The sequence below is a fragment of the Mustelus asterias genome, chromosome 9 (assembly GCF_964213995.1).
Source record: "Mustelus asterias chromosome 9, sMusAst1.hap1.1, whole genome shotgun sequence".
Taxonomy (NCBI): Eukaryota; Metazoa; Chordata; class Chondrichthyes; order Carcharhiniformes; family Triakidae; genus Mustelus; species Mustelus asterias.
Window position 1 is genome coordinate 34,348,744 of NC_135809.1, and position 23,833 is coordinate 34,372,576.

The 23,833-nt window shown below is 42.5% G+C and overlaps 1 protein-coding gene across 3 annotated transcripts in view; it reads left to right on the top strand.

Moving 5' to 3' along the window:
* dusp16 (dual specificity phosphatase 16) overlaps positions 1-23,833 on the top strand; it is a 95,835-nt gene that overhangs the window by 36,881 nt on the left and 35,121 nt on the right. For 2 of the 3 annotated variants that reach the window (XM_078219938.1, XM_078219936.1), the window contains exons 2-3: positions 7,495-8,011; positions 19,626-19,764. In XM_078219938.1, coding sequence (XP_078076064.1) covers positions 7,781-8,011; positions 19,626-19,764 — 370 coding nt within the window. In that variant the 5' untranslated portion in view covers positions 7,495-7,780. Of the gene's footprint in view, positions 1-3,580; positions 3,778-7,494; positions 8,012-19,625; positions 19,765-23,833 lie in introns of all 3 variants that reach the window. The other variant, XM_078219937.1, reaches the window with a different exon arrangement.

A 23,833-nucleotide genomic window follows, 5' to 3' on the forward strand; every position in this document is an offset into this window, starting at 1 on the left:
ATTTTAGAAGGCATCGCACCACCCCTTTCTCATAGGGAATTGGTATTAAATGCTGGCCTAGCCAGTGATACCCATATTGCATGAATGCATTTTTAAAAAGCCAAGTGGAATGCATAAAAGTGGTGAAAATTGAGGGGTAGTGGAAATTATTGGATAAAAGAATTGGTACCTTTGTGATTTTCTTAAATTTCTTTTTGTCATATTATAAATTTTATGCTTTGTGGCAAGTTAGTAGAATGGTCGGAGGTTATCATGGCAACTGTATGTTTGAGAGGTTTTGTCACTACATTGCGATGGGAATGTTTTTGGGGAATTTGAGAAAATCTTTTGCTTTTGAGCAACATCATTCATGAAATATGAAAATAGAATGCAGCCAATTAGAAAGTAGAAGAAATATAAACCCATGAGGAAGAAGAATATTGATATTATGGTCATTGTGGACAAGCAAAAAGTTATTATTCTGTGGCTGGATATAGGGATATATCCATATAGGGATGGACAGTGGCACAGTGGTTAGCACTGCTGCCTCACAGCGTCAGGAACCTGGGTTCAATTCCCAGCTTGGGTCACTGTCTGTGTGGAGTCTGCACGTTCTCCCCGTGTCTATGTGTTTCCTCCGGGTGCTCCAGTTACCTCCCACAGTCCAAAAGACGTGCTGGTTAGGTGCATTGGCCATGCTAAATTCTCCCTCTGTGTACCCGAACAGGCACCTGAGTGCAGCGACTATGGGATTTTCACAGTAACTTCATTGCAGTGTTAATGTAAAAATACATGTGACACTAGTGGGTTTCCTCCGGGTGCTCCGGTTTCCTCCCACAGTCCAAAGATGTGCGGGTTAGGTTGATTGGCCAGGTTAAAAATTGTCCCTTAGAGTCCTGAGATGCATAGGTTAGAGGGATTAGCGGGTAAATATGTGGGGGTAGGGCCTGGGTGGGATTGTGGTCGGTGCAGACTCGATGGGCCGAATGGCCTCCTTCTGCACTGTAGGGTTTCTATGATTCTATGACTAGTATATAAACTTAAATATGTTTCACAGGGTTCACCTGAATTTGACCAAATCAGTAAACAGAATGATGGACTTCCAATGTAAGTTAGATCTTGCACAAAATTTGAGTTTAAAGTGGGCAGAGAGCCAGCAGCCCTCTGCCTAGTGAACTGCCCACACCCCCAAATTGAATCAGAGTGTGTGGCAAGTTTCCGCGAGTTGTGTTTACAAGTTTCAATGAGGCTCTTTTTAAAATCACTCTAACGTTAGTTTTCTAAAATGTTGCCTGATGGTGGAAAATTTTGCATTTGTGATTATGCAATGGAGTTTGTATTTAAATTTGAACCATAACTTCTTGTTGGAAAATTAGCATAATTTCAAACGCAATTTGCACCAAAATTGCCAATTGCGCCCAAAGCAGAAATTTTACCCCATAATCAGATAATAAAATATTTTGTGTACTCTTCTACATCATGGTTTTATCAACTTTTTCTCTATGTTCTCCCTAAAACTGTAATAATTTCACTTTGTTTGGCACTTTAGCGCAGTAAAAAGTCCCAAGGAATTTTGTACAAGCATAGCAAGACAAAAGTTGACATGACGTCAAGTAAGGAGACCTTGGGATGGGTGACCAAAAGTTTGGTCAAAGCAGTAGGTTTTAAAATGGGTCTTAAGGTGCAGAACAAGGCAGAGGGGTTTCCGGAGGGAATTCCAGAGCTTAGGGCTGAGATAACTGCTGGGTGCAGGAAGTGGGGAATGCACAACAGGACAGAATTAGAGGAATGCAGACTCTCAGAAGTTTGTAGGTCTGGATGAAGTTAGAGTCAGGGAGTGGCAAAGACATGTAGGGAATTTGAATATGAAAATAATTTTCAAATGGATATATTTGGGGATCTGGAGTCAAGTTAAATCAGCAATTACAGATGATTGGTCTGCTATGCTGGGTACTTTGTGCTTAGTTTCAGTGAATAGCAGACAGGGGAACTTGGCATATTATGCAAGGCAAAAGATCTTTCCACTTTTTTCTACTACATTTCTGCAAGGTATTGTATTTGTAATCAATGGCAAACTCATATTCTGTGGCATGGCAGAGATTACAGCAGCACCGTGTTAAAATTGAACCTTAATATCAATTTTTGACTGTGTTGGCTTTCAGTTGTAGGTTATTCAACCGATCATCGAAAGATTGAATCTGAAGTTGTTTAAGAAAGTGTAACAAGGTAGAGGCATAGCAATGATGGATCAGAGATGGACATACAGCAGAATACTCTTTCCTACAATTTGTTGCTGCTTTGTTTGTGAGCACCCAAATCTAGTCTATGGCAGTGACAAATTGAATTTTGATGATCCAGATGGAATGTGTGTGGGGAGATGCAGGCCTCAGAGGGCGGTGGGGTGTGGGTTCCCACTGTACCTGATCTTAGACAACCTTTAATCGCTGGGGGAATTGGATATGTGCTACTCTAATTACATTTGCACTGTACTTAATTGAAAGAGAATAATTGCCCTGTGGGAGGGAGTGTTGAGTAAAACAAAATTATACAGTATATTTAAGCACAATGCCATTCCTGTCTAATTTGATGAAAGCCAAGTATGTAGAGTTAAAAGTGTTCCATGTGTACATATAGCTTCAAAATTAACAAGACAAATATAAAGTGACAGAAAATACCAGAGAAAAATAAACAGCTTCTCTTCCGTTTTATTAAAGTCCGGGCAGTTTTGTGCAGTGGGTCACGGTTCAACAGAAACCGCTTTAAGTCTGTCAAAATTCATTTTGTATAGTGGATGCAGGGAAGAAAAGTAGAGATTTTGGAAGTAATTTTGACCTAACTTATTTAATATTCCCCAACTTTACCTGTCATTAACTGTGGTGGACATTAAAATTAGGTGTGATGTAAAACAGGCGGCTAATCCAGACCCACTCTTACCAACCTGAGGAGTTGGATTAGAATTGGCCCCTTTGATTCCATCAGTTTGAGCTGGGTTGTAGCTCAGAAACCAGAAGTGAAAGAACAGCATGCTAGACTTCCACTCAGTCCCCATTTATTGTTTGTTATTTAATCGTCGTCTTGCGCTGATTTGGCATTGTACAAGGAAAGAAAAAGTCAAAGTCACTTGAATGCACAAGTGAATAGTTACTGTTTGAATTCCAAGTGTTCTATAGGACACCATCACATGTGCATTTGCAGTTCTGAAACCAATTGAAATTGAATGTAATACAATAAGTCCTCACAATGGCTGCCTTCCTGTACGTCACAACTTTAAGTGAACAGTTTAAGTGAATTGTGGGTTCCTTCTTACCCAAATAAACTAACGTACAATTTAAGATACTGTACCATATGTGCAGCACTCTGCGTAGCTGCTGGAATAAGTTGCAAAATAAATCGCTGAATATGCTGGCAATACTATATACATTGAAATTAGATTATCCAAAAAAAAGCCCTGAGTAGCACAGCTTCTGTGTCTCTCACACAGCACTTCTGGAACTTGGCACAACTTTTTGCTTGCTTTCTTTTCCCACTGTGTGTGTCTCTCCCTCACTCTGCTTTCCCATGTTTGTCTCTCTCATTCTTTTCCTTCCCACTCTCCACACAGATGGAGCTGGAGGGTCCTTGAATGGAGCCATGGATTTTGACCCAGCGACAGTGAAGGAGCTGTGAAATAATTCCAAATCAGGATGGTGTGTGGCTTGGAGGGGAATTTGCAGGTGGTGGTGTTTCCATGCATCTGTTGCCCTTGTCCTTCTAGGTAGTGGAGATCGTGGGTTTGGAGGGTGCCGTTGAAAGACCTTGGTGAGTTGCTGCAGGATATCTTTAGATGGTACATGATGCTGCCGCTGTGCATCACTGTTGGAGGGAGTGAATGTTTGTGGAAGGGATGCCAATCAAGCAGGCTGCTTTGTCCTAGATGGCGTTGAGCTCCTTGAGTGTTGTCGGAGCTGCACTCATCCAGGTGAGTGGAGAGTATTCCATCCCACTCCTGACTTGTGCCTTGGAGATGGTGGACTGGCTTTGGGGAGGAAGGAGATAAGTTACTTTCTGCAGGATTACCAGCCTAGTATCTTCTCATGTAGCCACGGCATTTATATGGCTGATTCAGTTCAATTTCGGGTCACTGGTAATCCCTCGGGGTGTTGATAGTGGGGGATTCAGTGATGGCAATGCTACTGAATGTCAAGGAGAGATGGTTGGATTCTCTCTTGTTGGAGATGGTCATTGCCTGTCAGTTGTGTGGTGCTAGTGTTACTTACCACTTATCAGTACAAGCCTGAATCTTGTCTAGGTCGCTGCATTTGGAACTGGACTGTTTCAATATCTGGGGAGTCACGAATGGTGCTGAACATTGTGCAATCATCTGCGAACATCTCCACTTAGAATGGTGGGAATGTCATTGATGAAGCAGCTACAGATAGTTGGACCTAGTACACTAATCCTGAGAAACTCCTGCAGTGATGTCCCGAGACTTAGATGATGGAGCTCCAACAGCCACAACCATCTTTCTTTGTGCTAGACTCTAATCAATTGAGAGTTTTTCCCCTGAATCCCATTGACTCCAGATTTGCTTGAGCTCCCCGATGTCACACTCGGGCAAATCCTGCCTTAATGTCAAGAGCAGTTACTCTCGCCCCAGCTCTGGAATTCAGCTCTTTTATCTATGTTTGACCCAAGGGTGTAATAAAGTCAGGAGCTGAGTGACCCTGACAGAACCAAAACTGAGTATCAGTAGGCAAGTTATTGCTGAGTAAGTACCACTTGATAGCACTGTTGAGGAGACTTTCCATCACTTTACTGATGATTGAGAGTAGACTGATGGGGTGGTATTTGGCTGGGTTGGATTTTTCCTGCATTTTGTAGACCAGGGCATACCTGGCCAATTTTTCACATTGTCGGGGAGGCCAGTGTTGTAGCTGTACTGGAACAGCATGGTTGTGGGCACGGCCAATTCTGGAGCCAAAATGTTGTCAGGGTCTATAGCCTTTGCAGCACTTAGTGCACTGAGTTGTTTCTTGGCATCACATGGAGGGAATCAAATTGGTTGAAGACTGTGATGGTGGGGACGTTCTAAGATGGATCATCCCCTCGGCACTTCTGGTTGAAAATCAATCTTCTCTTTTGCACTGATGTGCTGGGATCTCCATCGTTGGGGATGGGGATATTTGTGGAGCTTCCTCCTCCAGTGAGTTGTTTAATTGTCCGCCACCATTCATGGCTGGATGTGGCAGAACTGCAGAACTTTGATCTGTGTGGGATTGCTGAACCCTGTCTATCGCATCCTGTTTCCACTGTTTGGCACGCAAGTAGTCCTTGTAGCTTCGCCAAGTTGACACCTCATTTTTAAGGCATGCCTGGTACTGCTCCTCCTGAATTCTTCATTGAACCAGGGTTAATCCCTCATCTTGACGTGGATGATATGCCAGGCCAGGAGGTTACACCTTATAGTTCAGCATACCTCTGCTGCTGCTGATGGTCCACAGTGCCTTGTGGATGCCCAGTTTTGAGTTGCTAGGTCTGATCCAAACCCAGAAACGGAGTGGAGGTGACCATGGAAGGTGAGTGATTCATGAGGCAGGACCAGCCTGCCTGAGTTTTCTGGGACTTAGTCCCAGTTGAATTATAAATTTTAGGCCCTCTAGTTCTCACCCATTTATCCCCCATCCCCACCCCACCCCTACACTCATGCCCCAAGCCAACTTGTAAAGTATCCATCTTGGGCCAACCTCGGGAACCACGTGGAGATGAAGCATTGGATTTCTCATTTTCTGGCAGAGTGGAACAGTGGGTGGGAAAAATGGTGTGGAAGCTGCCAGTCCCAAGGACAACTTCCTCCACTGTATTTATAGCCTCTTAGAGAAAGAAAGTGAAAGGTCAGGTCCCACAACATCATGGGCTCAAGGTTTTTGAAAGGCCAGGGCACCATTTTTAAAATGCCAGCTGACCCAATCTCTCATCGTGTGACAATCCTGCCATCCCAGGAATCAATCTGGTGAACCTTCGCTTCACTCCCTCTATGGCGAGTTTATCCTTTCTTAGATAAGGAGATCAAAACTACTCTAGCTGTGGTCTCCCCAAGGTCCTGTACATTGCAGTAAGACATCCTTGCTCCTGTACTTAAGTCCTCTTGCAATGATGGCCAACCTACCATTTGCCTTCCTAACTGCTTGTTGAGCCTGCAAGCTTGCTTTCAGTAACTGGTGCAGTGGAACATCTAGATCCCCTTTTTAGTGGTTAGTACTGCTGCCCCACAGTGTCAGGGACCCAGGTTCAATTCCTGGCTTGGGTGACAGTCTGCACGTTCTCCCCTTGCCTGCATGGGATTTTTAGGGTGATTTGGTTTCCTCACACAGTCTGAAAGACGCCCTGGATAGGTGCATTGGCCATGCTAAATTCTCCCTCGGTGTACCTGAACCTTCACTGGAGTGTGGCGACTAGAGGATTTTCACAGTAACTTTATTGCAGTGTGAATTTAAGCCTACTTGTGACTAACAAAGAAAATAACCATTTTCCAATCGATCACCATTTAAACAATACTCTGCCAAATGCATGACACTTGTTTGGTTGATGATTTGAGATTCCAGTGACCAAAGTATGATTGATATTACTGACATCCCAAAATTTGCAAACCTGTAGTTGTGCCAAGTTTGATTTAATAACTAATGCAAGCACGTAAAAAGGCCAAACCCCTTTTAGCAATAGTTTTATCCAGTATTGATTTTTTAGTATTATACAAATATAGATAGATCTGAAAAATACATTACAGATTTTTAATTTTCATATTCACAAAACCTTCATTGTAAATTTAATGCAATGCTACAATGTCAGTGTTGTGAGAAAGTAAATTTTGGTAGCTGTGACATTTTGAAATAAAGCAGACTGTATGCCCAAAAGAAATTGTATTAAACGCGTCTCTGAGGCTTGTAATTCTATATGGTCAATCTTCCTTGTACCAATGCTGAGCAACTATATAATTAGTAGAATATGGTATCATTTGGAAAAGTGGATAATATTTAAAAAACCTACTATGGAGCTTGGCAGACATGTGTTTAGTTCCTGCTGAACTGTTGAAATTTGACACGTTGGAATACTGAGGTGTTATTCTTTTTGAGTGAATTATAATCCGAAAGTCCTTTTTGGAAAGGAACATAATTTATTCAGATTCAACAACATACAATTAATGTAAGAGTTATAGGCAAAGCTGTCCAACACGGACCTGTATGTGGATATTTACTCTGAATATAGTTATTGTAGCATTTAAAATCTTAATTGATTTACAAAGTATTTTAATTACAATGTTTTGTGAAGTTGCAATTCTTGGGAGGGTATTTATTCTTTTGTGTGATTTTTGAAACGGGAGCTGCATGTGGTAATTTCAAAATTGGGCGAAAGTAGATTTAATTCCAAATATCTTTGCAACTTTTTCTCTTTTTTCCGACACTAATTTGTATTTCGTAAATTGATCTTCAGATTATTGTTAGTCCTTCTTTCTAAAGATTGTTTTTGTTTTGTTTGCAGATTTTCCATTCAGAATGTTGAGTTGGAGATGCAGGTGAAGAATGATGTATAGCTGAGTTATCCTTTGCACTCATGAGGTGATGGTGACTTCGAGCAACCCACAGTAAAGTTGTCCAACAACAAGATACCGGCAGTGAAACGGTTCAAGCTTTACAGACTGTTGAAATGGATTATACTTTTCTCGATCACTTGCAATCTACGTGAAGTTCTAGGTTTCTGCTGTAATGAAGTGGCTGGTTCTTTAAGTACCAACTAACCCATAATTTGGGGACAGTCCAGTGTCACCATGGCTGATGGAAAAGCCAGGACTCAAATGGTAACTGCTGAGAAGCTGGTGGGACTGCTGGAGAACGGCATGGAGAGAGTGCTGGTTATTGACAGCCGTTCTTTTGTCGAGTACAATGCCTCACATATCTTGGATGCTGTGAATATTAATTGCTCAAAGCTCATGAAAAGAAGACTACAGCAAGACAAAGTACAAATAATAGAACTCATCCAGCATTCTGCAAAACAAAAGGTAGGTTTCTGCTGGAAAAGTAAAATTTGAAAGATTACCAGGGGAATTTTAAAAAGTGCATTGCTTACAAAGTCATTGCCAGTTTTTATCCTTTCTCGTTTTTAAGTTTAACATTTTATCTCTCAAATTCATTTTTTAAATAGTGAATGGGGAAGGGATTGTCTATACAAATAAAATGCAATTTTTACAGTATTGCAATGCTCTCGCCTCATTCTCATTTGATTTCTAAACATGAACCAATAACGTTGATTTTTAAACACTAATCCAACATTGTCGCTATGAAGTGGAAAATGAAAAAATGTACATTGGAAGAAGGTTGATATTTAGTTTATGACACGCTTAAGAATTTGAAAGCTGTTTCTCAGTCTTGGTATCACATGATTCACAAAATACTCACGGGTAACTGATGATTGTTGGTAATTGTGCATGTTTTCTTCTACATTTTTAGAAAATAGTTTCATAAATCTTGTTTCCAAATTACGTTTTGTTAAGAAGAGCATTATCACCTGGAATTTACAGCACAGGCATGGATGTTTTGTTCTAAAGGTGTGTTCTTATTCTCCACACGAACCTCCTCTCACCTTACTTCAGCTTTCCCTGTAAATATCCTTCTGTTCTTTTCTCCCTCATTTACTTAACTAGTTTTCCCTTAAATGCATCTGTGCAATTTGCTTCAACCACTCCATCTACGAGGCATAAGTGAAGAGTGTGATGGATACTCCCCATTTACCTGGATGAGTGCAGCTCGAACAACACTCAAGAAGCTTGACACCATCCAGAAAATATATTCCTGTTTGATTGGGACCCCATCCACCACCTTAAGCATTCACTCCCTCAACCACTAACACACAGTGACAGCAGTGTGATATTTAAGATGCCTCTTTAACAGTATGTTCTAAACCCATGACCTCTACCAGCTAGAAGGACAAGGACAGGAGACGTGTGAGAACACCACCACCTGCAAGTTCCCCTTTAAGCCACACACCGTCCTGACTTGTAACGATATCACCTTTTTTTTCACTGTCACTGGGTCCGTCCCTAATAGCACTGTGGGTGTACCTACACAGCGTGGATGGTAGCAATCCAGGAAGGCAGCTCACCATCAGCTTCTCGAGGGCAGTTAGAGATGGATAATAAAAACTGGCCTAGCTAGTGATGCCTGCATCCCATGAATGAATTCTCTCAGCAATACTGAACGCCCCATGCTCTGTTATGGAGGATCCCATAGTTCAAGGAGCCACTTCCGTAGGGCTCAGGTGACACAGCATCCTTAACTCCATCAGTTCTACTCTACTCCCTCCTGTTATGACCCATTTAATCCAGAAAGACAAAGGGAAGAGTGTTCGTGATTGACTGGGGAGTACTGTGATTAAGTAATATGCCTGCCACAACCAAATAGCTGGAAGTATGTGAAATCAACAGGAGGTCGTAATGAGGATGGCATCATTGGAAGGTGTGAGAAACATGAAGTGGGGTATTTGGACTCAGTTTTGAGTGCCAGGAGCTGCGGATCAGTTAGTGGTGAGAGTTTAGTGCATTGAACAGCATGAGAGGTTGATGGAGTGATGCATAGGGGATGTCACATGAAGATGCATTCACTGGCCTAGGCTATCTTCATCAGCTCATTATGCTTCTTGACATATTGCCACCAGGTCCTTGCAGCCAAAACCCTGGTCATTTTCTCCCATTCCCTTCGCTGGGTTATCTTTGAGGGCCTCCTGTCCTCTCCATGGAAGCATGTCTTCTTGCCTTTTTGTCCACCTTCAGCACTATGGAGAACTCCACTATCACATTGTGAGCTGGGAGCCTCTTTGCCTTTAATGTTCTGTTCTGCATGTTTAGAATGGTAACAATAATGTTCAGCAGTCATGTCCTGTGATTCAGTGCTGTTTCCTATAAGAGGCACAGACTGTTAAGAGGAGAAGGTTGTCTGTACCATGTGCTCTCTGTGAATGCTGCTTGGCTCTCTGAGCACTGTGGCAGCTGGTAGCCTGGGCTCTGCTCCGACCAATGCTACAATCAGATACACGATGAGGCAGAAAGAAGATAGTTTGAGTGCTGTCTATCTCCATGAAAATGGGTGTGAAGATCATTATCTTTGCAACTCCCTCATTTTTCGAATGATAGAAGTACTAATGTTTTCTCAAGGAGTATAATTTAAGTTTCACAAAAATGTCTCGGCTTGCTGTTAAGTTTCAGACTTTTGCCTTGAGGAGTGCACATGGTTTGTAAATGAGTATGACCAATACAATGACAGGTTTGTTAAAATTTAAAAACTTTTATGAAGCTTTTTTTTTGCAATATTTTGTTCAAAAAATCCTTGGATACATTTAGTGAAAACATTGTTACAGGATCCATTCAAGAGCCCAGTTAAGAGTAATCTGGTAAATGAAGCAATGTGATAGTTTATAGTTTATTTATTAGTGTCACGAGTAGGTTTCCATTAACACTGCAGTGAAGTTACTGTGAAAATCCCCTAGTCGCCACACTCTGGCTGCTGACATAGCCACAGTTAGGATTGCTGTATATGCTTTGCTCCTCACCCTGTATTCTGCCATTCTGACTGGAGAGGATACAATTGGTCACACAATTTCGGCAGAACTTGGCCTATGCCTATTACGCCAATTAACTTGAGAAAGAGTCCCAGCTCCAGATAATTTGTAGGTTATAAGAGCTCTTAGTGGTATAAGTCAAGATTATAACTGAGTTTACAGTGTTGGTAAAGGAAATACATTAGATGTGTATATCAATTTGCAAAAAGAATTTGATAAGGTGCTGTATGAAAGACTTGTTTGGAAATTGAGGCATAAAGTATTAAGAAGGTAGAATCCTGGCGAGACAATTTGTTAAAGGACTAAAATGGGAGAGTAATGATGCAGAAGTATTTTTAGGACTGGAAGGACATAAATAGGCTGTCTCCCAAAGATCAGTATTGGAAACATTGGCCGGTATTTTACGACCTCGCTTGGGCGAGGCTTGTAAAATCCTGCCCGAGGCCAACGGAGGATTCTGTTCTGTGAGCCAAGCCTGCCCCAATTCCTGGACTGGCATGGCGGTAAAATTTGAGTAATTGTTTTTTTCAAAGACATATAATATTTCAAAATTACATATATGATCTATACTTGGATATTTTGGGCATGGCTAAGTGTGAACAAAACTGTAAGCAACTTCAGGTGTTTATAACAAAAACTACTTGGTATTGTAGGGTCGTTCTGGAATGCAAATATAACCTTGGCTTTTTTTCTCTACCATAAGTATATTAGTAAACCCTGCTCCTCCGTCTCCTCAATAGTATGTTTGAGGACCTCTTGGATTTCTTGGACAACAAGACTGAGACTATCTGATTAGCTGCCTGTGCCACTTACCCTAGCCGACACAATTGAATTTCTTCTAAGGTCCCTCCTCGCCCTAACCTTGAACTTGTATCTTTCTCTGCTCGCTTCCCTCATGCCCTTTCTGAGCTCATCTGGTCTATGAGATCCATCTTATGGTCTCTCAATCCTATTCACACTAAACTACTGACCACCCAACCTGCTTTCTTCCCGCTGTTATCTGTCATTGTTAGTGCTTCTCTCTCCTCCGATTTTGTCCCCCTCTCCTTCAAATCTGTTGTCATCATCACTTTCCTCAAAGTGAGAAAACCCTTGACTCCCTCCATCCTCGCAAACTATCATCCATTTCCAAGATCCTGTACAAATGTTGTTAGCTACAAAATTCATGCTCATTTTCCCCAAACTCCTTTGTTGAATTCCTCCCTTAGTTTCCATCCTTGCCACAGATTGAAGCAGCTCTCATCAAAGTGACAAATGATATCCTATATGAGAAAGACAGAGTATCCCTGCATTGTAATTACAATGTGAAAGTAAACAGCATTTAAAGGAAAAATTAGTTTGTTGCTTTGCAACCAGCGGCCATTCTAGGTTAGAAAGTACATTTGAGTTTAGTTTTAAGGAGTTTTAGTAGAAGCTGGACAGGACAAAGGGAGCTGCAGGTTGAAGACTTTCCAAAAGAACAGAAGAAAGTCCAGGAAGTTGGGACAGAAAGTATGTCTCAGGAAGACAGTTAAGTCAAAGGAACAAAGAATAGGAAGTTGAACAAGGTCCTGTGGGTGAGTTTAAAGTAAAAAGCAGGGAAAGTGCTCTCAGTTAAAGAGATAGTTGCAAGAACCTGATTTAAAGTAAGATGCCAGACTTCTAAAGTTTGATGACATTTTAATACAGCCTGTGAAGCAGTGGTGTTCTGTTGATGTGGGTGGCTGCCAGAGAGATTGTGTGGAAACTTGAAGGCAGAGGAATGCTGAAAAGAGAGACTGAAATCCTGGATGTGGACCCTTGGTGAAGGCATCCTAGAGAAAGTTTTGTTTGGGAGAAGATTCCAAGGCATTTTTTTGAGAGTGGAGTATTCATGTGGAAGTCAGAGTTCCGGTGAGACCAGTTGGCACACAGCGTTATGTACAGAACCACAGTGATTATACTCAAACATCACTAGTTATAAAGCATTTTATGACATCCGAGGACATGATGGTGCAAGTTTGTTTCTTTCTGCCCAAGTCCATGAGATTTCATACCAGAATGTTTCTCGGACTCCCAAGGGTTAATTGTGAGGAGAAATTACATAAACTAGATTTGTATTCCTTGTAATGTAGAAGGTTATGGGTTAATTTTACAATCCCCGTCGAGACAAATAACTTTTAAAAGAAAGGAATCCGCACGATGCCAATGGAAAGGAAGCTGATGGACAAGATTTCACTTTCACTGTAACAAACCACCTAAAACCAACATAAATCAAACATTAATTAACAGATGAAGGATATTTCAAACAAAAAGGTAAATTCCACTTTAAATAATCAATATAACAAAGATGTGCCATGCGTAATTACAAGCACCCACATTAATTCCTGCATAAATGTGGCACCATGGGCAATCTCGGTCTTTCCATCAGTATCTGTTATACAGGATCTCTCACTTCTAAACCAATTGCTTTGGCCCTTGACTCAGATTCACCAGCAGCCTTACTCCATCTGAAGTCCCCAGACATGGTTACCAGTGTCCAGATACACATCTATAAACCCTTTCTTACTCAGGTCATGATGGTCCTGATAGCACATAATCCCCGGGACTCCCTTTTCTGATTCATTTAAATGATTTGGTGGGGTTCATCAACTCTGAAATAGCAGCAATGGGTCTTGTCCAATCCACAATCCTTTGCCCTTCCTGTCTTTAACTCTCCATCCTTTCCAATTATATTACATATACAGTAACACAGATTTTTCTCTATTCTCAAAGACCTACTTCACTGCAAGGATTTTTTCAGAAACAGCCAAACACAAAACTGTTCCATTTGGAAAGACTTTGCTTGTTTTTTTCTCTCTCAAATTGTGTGTGTTCTGAATTGCCAAACAGAAACAGCGACCGAAACCCAACCCCCCTTCAATTAGCTTTTTATTTACTCTTTGCTTCTTAGCTGTTCATTCCATGACGACCTATGGTCAAGTGGGCATTTCATGGATGTCCCAGTTTGGAAACAAACCAACTCAGAATACTCCCCAGTTCACCCTGGTCTAAAGGAGGCATCTCAGCAAAAGAAATTAGAGACTTTCCCCAAAGCACATTGGTCATCATTGTGTGACTTAATTTAGGTTTTAACATTTTGAAAGCATTAACGTAGATAGAGAGAAACTTTTCTTGCTGTTTGGGGAGTCTAATCTTAAAATCAGAGCCCAGCCATTTGGGGAGGAGTTGGGAAACATTTCTTCAATTAATAATTTTCAACCATAGATCGATGGATTGTAATAAAACAAGGGCAAGATAGGATATCCAGCCAAAGCGGGTAGATGGAACTTTGTACAGGGCAGCAATGATGCATACTCTTGTATAGTAATTGTATTTCATTGAATTGAGAATTAACAGATTGTGCATTACAGTGAGTTAACATTCTGTGCTCTTAACTTGTTCAATTTCCCCATCGCTCCCTTTGTTGCACTAGCTTTGCCAGCTGTAAGATTCTTAATTTAGCTCCTGGTGGACGTGGGTCTGTAGCACAAAGCAAACTATAATTTAGCAAAAATTAGCAATCCAAATTATCGGTTGTGGAACATGGAAAAATACCATTCAGTGCAGTATCACTTTGATAGCTCAAAAAACAAAGATTGCACTCATTAAGAAACTAGATGTGGTAATAAGTGAGTAGTGTGGTTAACCTTCTGGAAAGATGAGATGACACAGATTGATCATTTGACTTGATCTCATGAAGTTACTTTTCTTAGCATTTAATAATAAAAATGGACTTCAACCCGGATAAGTGTGTGGTGATCCATTTTGGCAGATCCAATGGGATGAAGCAGCAGTATAATATGAAGGGTACCATTCTTAGCAGTGTAGAGGATCAGAAGGACCTTGGGGTCCGGGTCCATAGGACTCTTAAATCGGCCTCGCAGGTGGAGGATGCGGTCAAGAAGGCGTACGGCGTACTGGCCTTCATTAATCGAGGGATTGAGTTTAGGAGTCGGGAGATAATGCTGCAGCTTCATAGGACCCTGGTTAGACCCCACTTGGAGTACTGCGCGCAGTTCTGGTCACCTCATTACAGGAAAGATGTTGAAGCCATTGAAAGGGTGCAGAGGAGATTTACAAGGATGTTGCCTGGATTGGGGGGCATGCCTTATGAGGATAGGTTGAGGGAGCTTGGTCTCTTCTCCCTGGAGAGACGAAGGATGAGAGGTGACCTGATAGAGGTTTACAAGATGTTGAGAGGTCTGGATAGGGTAGACTCTCAGAGGCTATTTCCAAGGGCTGAAATGGTTGCTACGAGAGGACACGGGTTTAAGGTGCTGGGGGGTAGGTACAGAGGAGATGTCAGGGGTAAGTTTTTCACTCAGATGGTGGTGGGTGAGTGGAATCGGCTGACGTCGGTGGTGGTGGAGGCAAACTCGTTGGGGTCTTTTAAGAGACTTCTGGATGAGTACATGGGATTTAATGGGATTGAGGGCTATAGATAGGCCTAGAGGTGGGGATGTGATCGGCGCAACTTGTGGGCCGAAGGGCCTGTTTGTGCTGTGGCTTTCTATGTTCTATGTTCTATATTCCGAGAGAACGAGAATATAACTGGTAATAATATGTAAGACAGTAATTTAGAAAAATGCTTCTGACAACTTCTTAAACTACAAGACCAAAGCTCTCACTGTGTATCGGCAAAACCCCAAAACTAATTTATTGTCTGAACTCATTCCCATTTTTCTCCTCACAATGCATTGTTTTTTGGGGAAAACAGTTAAACATTGGGTACACAAACAGAGATGCTATGACCTATTGAAAGGATGTTAATATGATGACTGTTAAATGAGCTGGTCTGTTATATTTTCTTTAAGCTTCAATGAAGTTTTTTTGATGTCAAAAATTAAATATAATTTCATCATATACGTGAAAGGCTGCATCATTGACATGGTTTTCATAAGTCTGAAATGAGCTTGAATTCACAAGTGTGTGACATGTTCTTGAGCAATGATATTGGCCAAACCAGGTATTCTATAACTTGTATTTCTGAATTTTAAGTGCGTTATGTATGTTGTCGTTGTAATTTTAATAGTTGCATAAATAGAACAGGTAGCATTTGCAAATGAAGCCTCAACAAATGACACTCCAAGCTAATGGCATATGGCCAACACTTGCGTTATATACCTGTTTTTATAAGAAACATCTTTGCCATTTTTAATCTTAAGCTCTGAAGTTGTTTATAGAACACAGCTGCTGGTGAACCAAATGCATATTTATAGCTAAACAACCTAGCAGATCCCAATGCACTATTTTGCAAAGAACTGTTGCAACAAAATGCACAGTTGCAATTGTTTTGTCCACACAAAATTGCACAAGTTTTTGTTTTTTAATGGCGAGAGCGTTACAAAATAAGATTGAATAAACCATAAAACACTTGCAATCAGAAGTAATATAACCCTTCTATTAGCGAATGGATTTATATTTTGTGTGATAAGTTTTGAAATGTAGGTCAAATTTGGTTTACTATAGAATTAAATGATAGATGCTGAATGCCTTTTCTTATAAGTAATTATGTTTTAGTTGCTTAATTCACTTTTTCTGATCATTCAGTGATTAAGTTTCCCTTTTGATTGCATTAATATAATTTCAATAATTCATTTTTTTAGTGCAATCTGACAGAACTACCTTGAGTATCTGTAAAGAACATCGGTAGTGTTCAACTGATTTGGAAATGTTGTCTCAAATTTTAACCCTTGCTGGTATATAGTGCCTCGAACCATTGTAGATTTGTGAGAAGTGATTAAACTGCTTTGATTGTGACTTACTGCAGTTGCTGTTTTATAGATTTAAAAGGGAAAAATTGGATACATTCGGAAAGTGGGAATGGGGATCACAGTATGAACTTTTGTGCCGGCTCTCATTTACTTGATAGAAGCAAGCAGCCAGTGTGAAGTGTGCCGTTGACTGGTGGCGTGCCTGTGCAAAGGGTTCAAAACCATGAGATGCCAGCAGGATTTCAAACTAGCTTACTCTGCTTAAAATCAGCTGCACCCCTTATAGGGGAGGTGGCTTTTGACTGGCGGAAGTGTTGCAAATAATTCTAGAAATTAGTTTGAGCTGGAAAAGACACAAGATGGACACCACATAGCAGAGAGCACGCTCCAAGGTTCGGCAAGGCAGCAGGAGGACAGATCACCTCAGGGGATATCCACAGGGGACCAAGAGACCTTCCAGAATCTGGGAAGGCAGTGGATAACCATCCCGACCAATGCTAGCAGCATAGCCGTTCCACACCCCCCCCCCGGACCAATGCTAGCAGCACAGTCCTTCCCCCCCCCCCCCCCCCTCCCTTCCCAGACTCTGATGTAGTGCTGCAAGAAATCCAATGATTTCACACTAGTGGCCAAGGTTAGTGAATGCATCTCTAAGTGCAAAATCCCCTCAACTATAAGCTTCAACAAGCCCCTCTTATTGCTCTGTTCACCAACCCTCCATTACACACTGACCAATAATCTCCATCAACCGTGCTCCACACTTCTATCTTGCCAGTTATTCAATCATCACCAAAACAGATTGCACAGCATTCACTGGCATGCTTCCCTCTCTCCTGAAGGACAAGGTGACAAAAATCTCAGGCAGCAGCACTAAATGGGCAGGAGACAGGTCCTTGCCTCACTGGAGGAGATGGCGCTTGCCATCATAAGAGTGGCCGTCAGCATTCCTAGAACTATTAAACAGGACTGTGTGCTCAGACTTAATCTTCCTCCACACATCTCACTTTCCTCTCTTTCTATATTCTCTTATGATTGGCAAGCTGCAAATGGTCTTGACTATTTGCTTTCCAACACCCTCCACCGCCCCCCCAAGCTTCATCCCTACTCCATCCTCCCAGAATATTACCCTTGTGTCTTTGTCCTTTCACATATCCAAGTGCTGTTAGCTGGCCTGACAGTGGTGTAGGAGCAAGAAGTAGGAGAGCAAGATGAGACTAATAAACCAACAATGTCACATTATCTCACACTTCCAACCACCAGCTCAGTAACTGAGCACTGTGTGTATTTTAGAGGTAGCTTAGAGGCTGGTTCTGCATATGGTGAAACACTGGGCATAAGTGACCTGCTGCCTGGAGAGGAGGACAGGGTTGTGCAGTACCAGCTCCCTAAGGGTATGGTTGTGCTGTCGAGGACTCAAATAAGGACTTGATGGGGCAGAGTTTAGAAAAATGCTGATTGAAATGCAATTTGAAATCTTGCTGCATTGGCAGACATGCCTGGAAGCCATGGTCACTATTGAGGAACATGGGGGAATCTGGGTCCAACTTTGTACAGTATTCTGAGTCTGTCCTTTGCAGTGAGGAAGTGGTGGTTAGTGCCATCATCGCCCTTGTAGACCAAACCAGAATGTTATGGCTGGGGCCTCAACTTCCATCGCAGCACAAGCAGAAGCTGCCAGATGTCTGAGTGCTATAGTGCAAACTGAAGTTGTGTGAGCTCGGCTTGATGCCATGTGGGCAGAGCTTGTAGTTGTGCAAGCTCAGAAGCCACTGTGGTTGCAGATATCAGTGTGCAAAGCAGCTTGTAGAGTCTCACAGTAGTCCAGCGATCTGTCCTCCAACACATTGCTAGAATTACTGAGGCGCCAGTCTGAAGGGCTGCCTCCATTTCTCCATGTCCTTTCTCAGAACGATGACGTTCATCTTCCCAACACAGCCACCCTGCCAGTGCCAGTTAGCCAATGTGCCCAGCCTGCTGCTGCCCATGCTGAGGTGGTGCAGTCTGAAATGGGGCTTTCTAGGGCCTGAGAGGATTGAGATCATCCTGCAACACCAGGTGCGGTCTCTCTTATTGAAAGTCAGCAGCTTTCACCAGTCATGTTGCCTTTGCTGGGATAGCTCTGCATTGGAGCGCAGGTAAAGGCAGCGCAGTAAACAAGCACAAAGTGAACACGCATGGGGATGAGCTGACATTTTGATTGTATTGGATTATACTTTGTTAGATGATTTAATTCGTAAAGTTGCTTTGGAATGTTTGTTTTGTGTTGGCTTTTATGTCGGTGTTGAGGACAAGAGAATACTGCAATGAAGGATGTTAAGGTTTGTTGTTGAGTGAGGAACTGGGATTGCATTCACTGGTTCACAGTCAGATGAGCTGATCACAAAGCTTGGCTGGAATCTTTCTCCTCAGAATCTCGACCAAGCTTGTGACGAGGGCTATGCCCTTTTGATGGAAAGGTTATGCAGGACGCAACATGAGAGTATTGCAGGTCCTCTACAGGACTGTCCAAGCAGCAGAAGTGTTGCTTAAGCATCTGCTTGATGATGCTTTGTGTGACCACACAGCTCTCATTATGCATTGACTCTGTGTATGCGCATGGGTTGCACACTGGAGTCGTTAGCCAAGAGTTCATTGGATAGTCCTTGTTACTCAGTAACCTTTGATATGTTGTGGTGGCTCAAATGCTGATGGTTTGGAGAGTGCCACACAATAAAGACATCGAGGCTGCTGTCAGTGTACTGGACATTGATCTACATGCTACGCTAAGAAGTACCCACTGGTTGGACGTCGAGGGAGTGGAACCACTTGCGATTGGTGCATTTCTGAATTTACATGTGATGTCCATAAGCATTGAATGTGCATTCAGTGATACCCTGCACCATGGGGAAGCCTGTGATCCCGGTAAAGTGGTGTACTCATTGTGTGTTTCTCTCTGGCAAGAGAAATGAAATCTATTCAATTTCAGCTGCCCTTGCATACGGAGCATTCAGGGTGAAGTGTCTTTTTCGAGCTGCCGAAACCCACACAAGCTCACAGAAATTGTGTATGTGAAGAAATAGTTTTCACAACCTTGGAAGAGGTGCATGTGCGTTCTGCACCTCAGGCCTTCCCAATCTGCCAAAAGGCCACACAAATGGTATAAGGTTAGGATGGCACAGGGAAATTGCTTCTCCAGCAAAAAATAGCATCACATGATCTGATTCTCAACTCCATTGGGAGACAAATATCCAGCCCATAATATCATGTATAAAAAAAATCAGAGTGAATTATGTTTGTCTTTGCATTTTGAGATCAAGCTGCATTGTGGGCATTACTTTCCACTAATCACTTCTCCCATTGCTCTTGCAGATTACGCTTGATGGTGAACAGGAGGTGGTCGTATATGACCAATGTACACAAGATGTCAATGTGATTGCCTCTGATTGCTTTCTTTCTGTTCTTCTGAGCAAACTAGAGAAGAGTTTTAACAACGTTTCCCTCTTAATAGGTAGGATCTATTATTATCTCAGAATTTCTGTAAGAAACATGGTAAATGAATTGTCGATTGTATGTACCTTCATAACGTTCTATGCAGAATGTACAGAATTCATTGACCTTTTAAAATTCCTAGAAACAGATTTTCCATACCATCTTAAGTACTAGAAAGTGTCTGTTATATTGGTCTCAATTTTGCTCTCGGCCATGAAGCAATGGCACCTGCCAGGATGTCCACTAAGCAAGTACCTACTTCTACACAGTGCCCACAAATCAGATCTGTGGCATGTGTAAGCAGAGAATAGCAACAGTGAGGCTCTTGAACCAATTAGGTTAAAGTATCCTCTCTGAGACACGCAGAGTTTAAATACAGACCAAAAAAATCCCGGGAGATTTGGGCCAATCACTCACCAAATTCTATTTGAAAAAATGTAACAGTTTTGATTGGGAACATATTTGAATTATGAATTTCATGAAGCTATTTGAAATAGTGAGATGTAAACCCTTGTTGTAGAGGGGGCAAAAATGACATTAAAATTAAATGATAAAAACAGGTAAAAACAAATGGGGGGTGGGGAGGGGGGGGTGGGGCAGTGCGGGTGGGGGAAGAGAGATGTTACCAAAAAAATTCTAAGTGCTGAATGAGCATGAAAATGGGAGAGAATTGCACCCATTCTTTTCAGTGAGCTTTCAGACTCGACCTTATGTCACTTAGTTCAAAAAAAGAGGCGACGGCGGTGGGGAGAGTGGACAAAGTCTACTCTCACCAGAAAGCCGGCTGCTCACAGCTGGAGGGTGCCACTGCGCATGTATAGATCTCTGTGTTCTGTGTAGAAGTGTACACAGAACAGAGAGATCAGTCATACGTCCCAAACCCCCGGATAATATTTCTCCCCCTCCCCACCCGGATCGCTGGCCTCCCAGGCTGTTCTATCCTCTCTTTCCCCCCCCCCCCCCCAAGGGATATCACCCTGATTACCCACCCCCGGCTGACCACTGTCCCCGTTGATCCCCGATTGCAGAGTGAGCAGCTCCCCCTGCCCACCTCTTCTTGGGTCCCAACCTCATCATGGCTGCAGCTCTGGGTATTTCCAGGGTCATGATGTGGAGATGCCGGCGTTGGACTGGGGTAAACACACTAAGAAGTTTAACAACACCAGGTTAAAGTCCAACAGGTTTATTTGGTAGCAAAAGCCACACAAGCTTTCGGAGCTCCAAGCCCCTTCAGGTGAGTGGGAATTCTGTTCACAAACAGGGCATATAAAGACACAGACTCAATTTACATGAATAATGGTTGGAATGCATTCCGACCATTATTCATGTAAATTGAGTCTGTCTCTTTATATGCCCTGTTTGCGAACAGAATTCCCACTCACCTGAAGGGGCTTGGAGCTCCGAAAGCTTGTGTGGCTTTTGCTACCAAATAAACCTGTTGGACTTTAACCTGGTGTTGTTAAACTTCTTACTGTATTTAGGCCGGTCCGATGGTAGTGGGTTATCGTTGATATTTGCTTACAAAGTCAGTTACAGATTTCCAGGGTGCCAGGCTGGCACTGCCAAGGTCCCAGACTGGCAGTGCTAGGCTGCCCCTCCTGCCCTTGACCACAAGGGGGTGGGGGACTCACTACCGAAGCCCCCATCACGACAAGTCCTTGTTGCTGGGGACCATATGTGCTCCTCACAGAGGAGGACTTGCACCAGCGCGGCTGTTAAGGCAAGTTAGCCCAGACCATTGCATCCTGGGCTCACTACTAACATTAAATTCAGCTCATACATAATGAAATCAGCCTTGCGCCCTTCCTGGGCAGGAAGCTGATCACGCTGGCAATCCAGGTCCAGTAAGATCACGAAAAGTGTGAAACCAGGGGCAAACCCGTTTTCCGCCTCTCTCGCGATCTTACCAGCTCGCCATGCTGATCGACCAGCGTGACAAGCAGGTAAGATCACCTCCGTGGTCTGAAAAAAGGAAGTCTTGCGTGTGTGGTATGCACTGAGTGACGAAAGCATTCAAAACAAAAAGAATTAGAAACATTAATCGGTAGTGATATCATATAATAGTCATTGTGAATATGTGCTATAAGTTTGAACAGGACCAGAATGTAATAGTTCTGGCAATAATGTTTTCAGGAGAAATGGGGAGGAAATGAAAGGGGATGTGGCAGCAGTGTTTCCAAGTGAAGGATTCTATCACAACCCAACAATTTAAGTGTGTCTTGGGGGTTTGCGTGGAGACAGAATCCATATGGATAGAGTTAAGAAAGAGGAAGGGCGGTTCCTGATGTACATTACAGGCCACCAATCAAGATCTTTAGACAGTTCAGAGACATAAGATAAACAGCATTAGTACCAAGTGATTTTAATTGCTCCAAAATGAGCCAAAATAAAGATATTTCAAGTTGAGAAACTCGAGGAATGCATTCAGGGCTGGATCAGTATGTTTCTAGCCCAAGAAGGAAAGATGCATTGCTTGATCTAGTTTTGAGAAATTAAGTTGACCACAACATGGCTTCAATGTGAGAATAGAAAAGAATAATGGGGCAGCACGGTGGCACAGTGGTTAGCACTGCTGCCTCACAGTGCCAGGGACCCGGGTTCGATTCCCGGCTTGGGTCACTGTCTGTGGAGTTTGCACGTTCTCCTCGTGTCTGCGTGTTTCCTCCGGGTGTTTGAAAGACGTGCTGGTTAGGTGCATTGACCCGAACAGGCGCCAGAGTGTGGCGACTAGAGGAATTAGTGTCACAAGTAGGTTTACATTAACACTGCAATGAAGTTACTGTGAAAATCCCCAAGTCGCCACGCTCCGGCGCCTGTTCGGGTACACTGAGGGGGAATTTAGTATGGCCAATACACCTAACCAGCACATCTTTTGGACTGTGGGAAGAAACCGGAGCACCTGGAGGAAACCCACGCAGATATGGGGAGAACATGCAGAGAGTCCACACAGACTGTGACCCAAGCCGGGAATGAAACCGAGTCACTGGCGCTATGAGGCAGCAGTGGTAACCACTGTGCCACCGTGTCGCCCCAGTACTATAGCATAATTTGTATCTGTGTTCATTTGGGTGAGTCGTGACAGTGCTATGAATGGCAGATTTAACAACCCATTGAATAACGTTGTTTCCAAATTTTTGCTTGACATTGACATGTTGTAGAAATTACTAGCTTTGAGTGTGATGCAGAGTGTAATGAACTGCTGGTAATGAATGGCAATCTGGTTGCTTACATGTACCTCTTTTTGGACAGTTGCAGCCAAACTTGGGCAATTGCTTACCCATCCTCTGATGGGGAAATGTGAATCGTGGCAGCCTAACTTACAAAATGGAATATTTCTTCTCGTTAAAGAAGTGAATGTCATACGTGATTCTTGCTGTTAATTATTCTGAATTTTGTCAACTGGCAAGCTTTCAAGTAAAAGATCAACATTGGAAATGTGGGAAAAGTGAATTTAAAACAATGTAAAAGTTAAATAAATTGTAAAATACATTTTACAGCATTGTAAGTGTAGCCCAGTAAAATAAGTACCTTTCTAATTTTGGAGCACTTTCAATTGCTTTAAGTTTTCAATTTAGACAGCTGCTGAGATTCTGAGGGGAAGTGGAGGAGAGAAAGCCCTGAGACTGAGAGTGAGCGAGACACGCACACAGCAGACTGCATGATGTATTCTGAGGGGAAGTGAAGGAGAGTGTGAGGGAGTGAGAGAGAGAAAACCCTGAGTGAACGAGACACACACGCAGAGGCTGCATGGTGTGTGGGATACACGAGCTCACACATCCACATACCGACCAGGAGAGGGGGAAAACTCGGGCTGAAAAGCAGTCCCTTTGATATGGATTCCACACAGGCCAGTTTAGAGTGTGCACCACCAGAAAGGACACAAATAGTTTTAGTAGTTAGCTTAGCTGCTTGGCACTTCGTAATGGTCATTTCTATTAATTTTTTTAAAATGATCTATTTATTGCTTTGGCATGTGTCAAACCAGATCTTGGGCAGATGCGGCTGGGTTTCTTGTGAACTCTAATTGCCTTTTGGCAAAACAGTTTATTTTTGCTCCAATAGAAACAGGAAGTGTTGTCAATACTCAG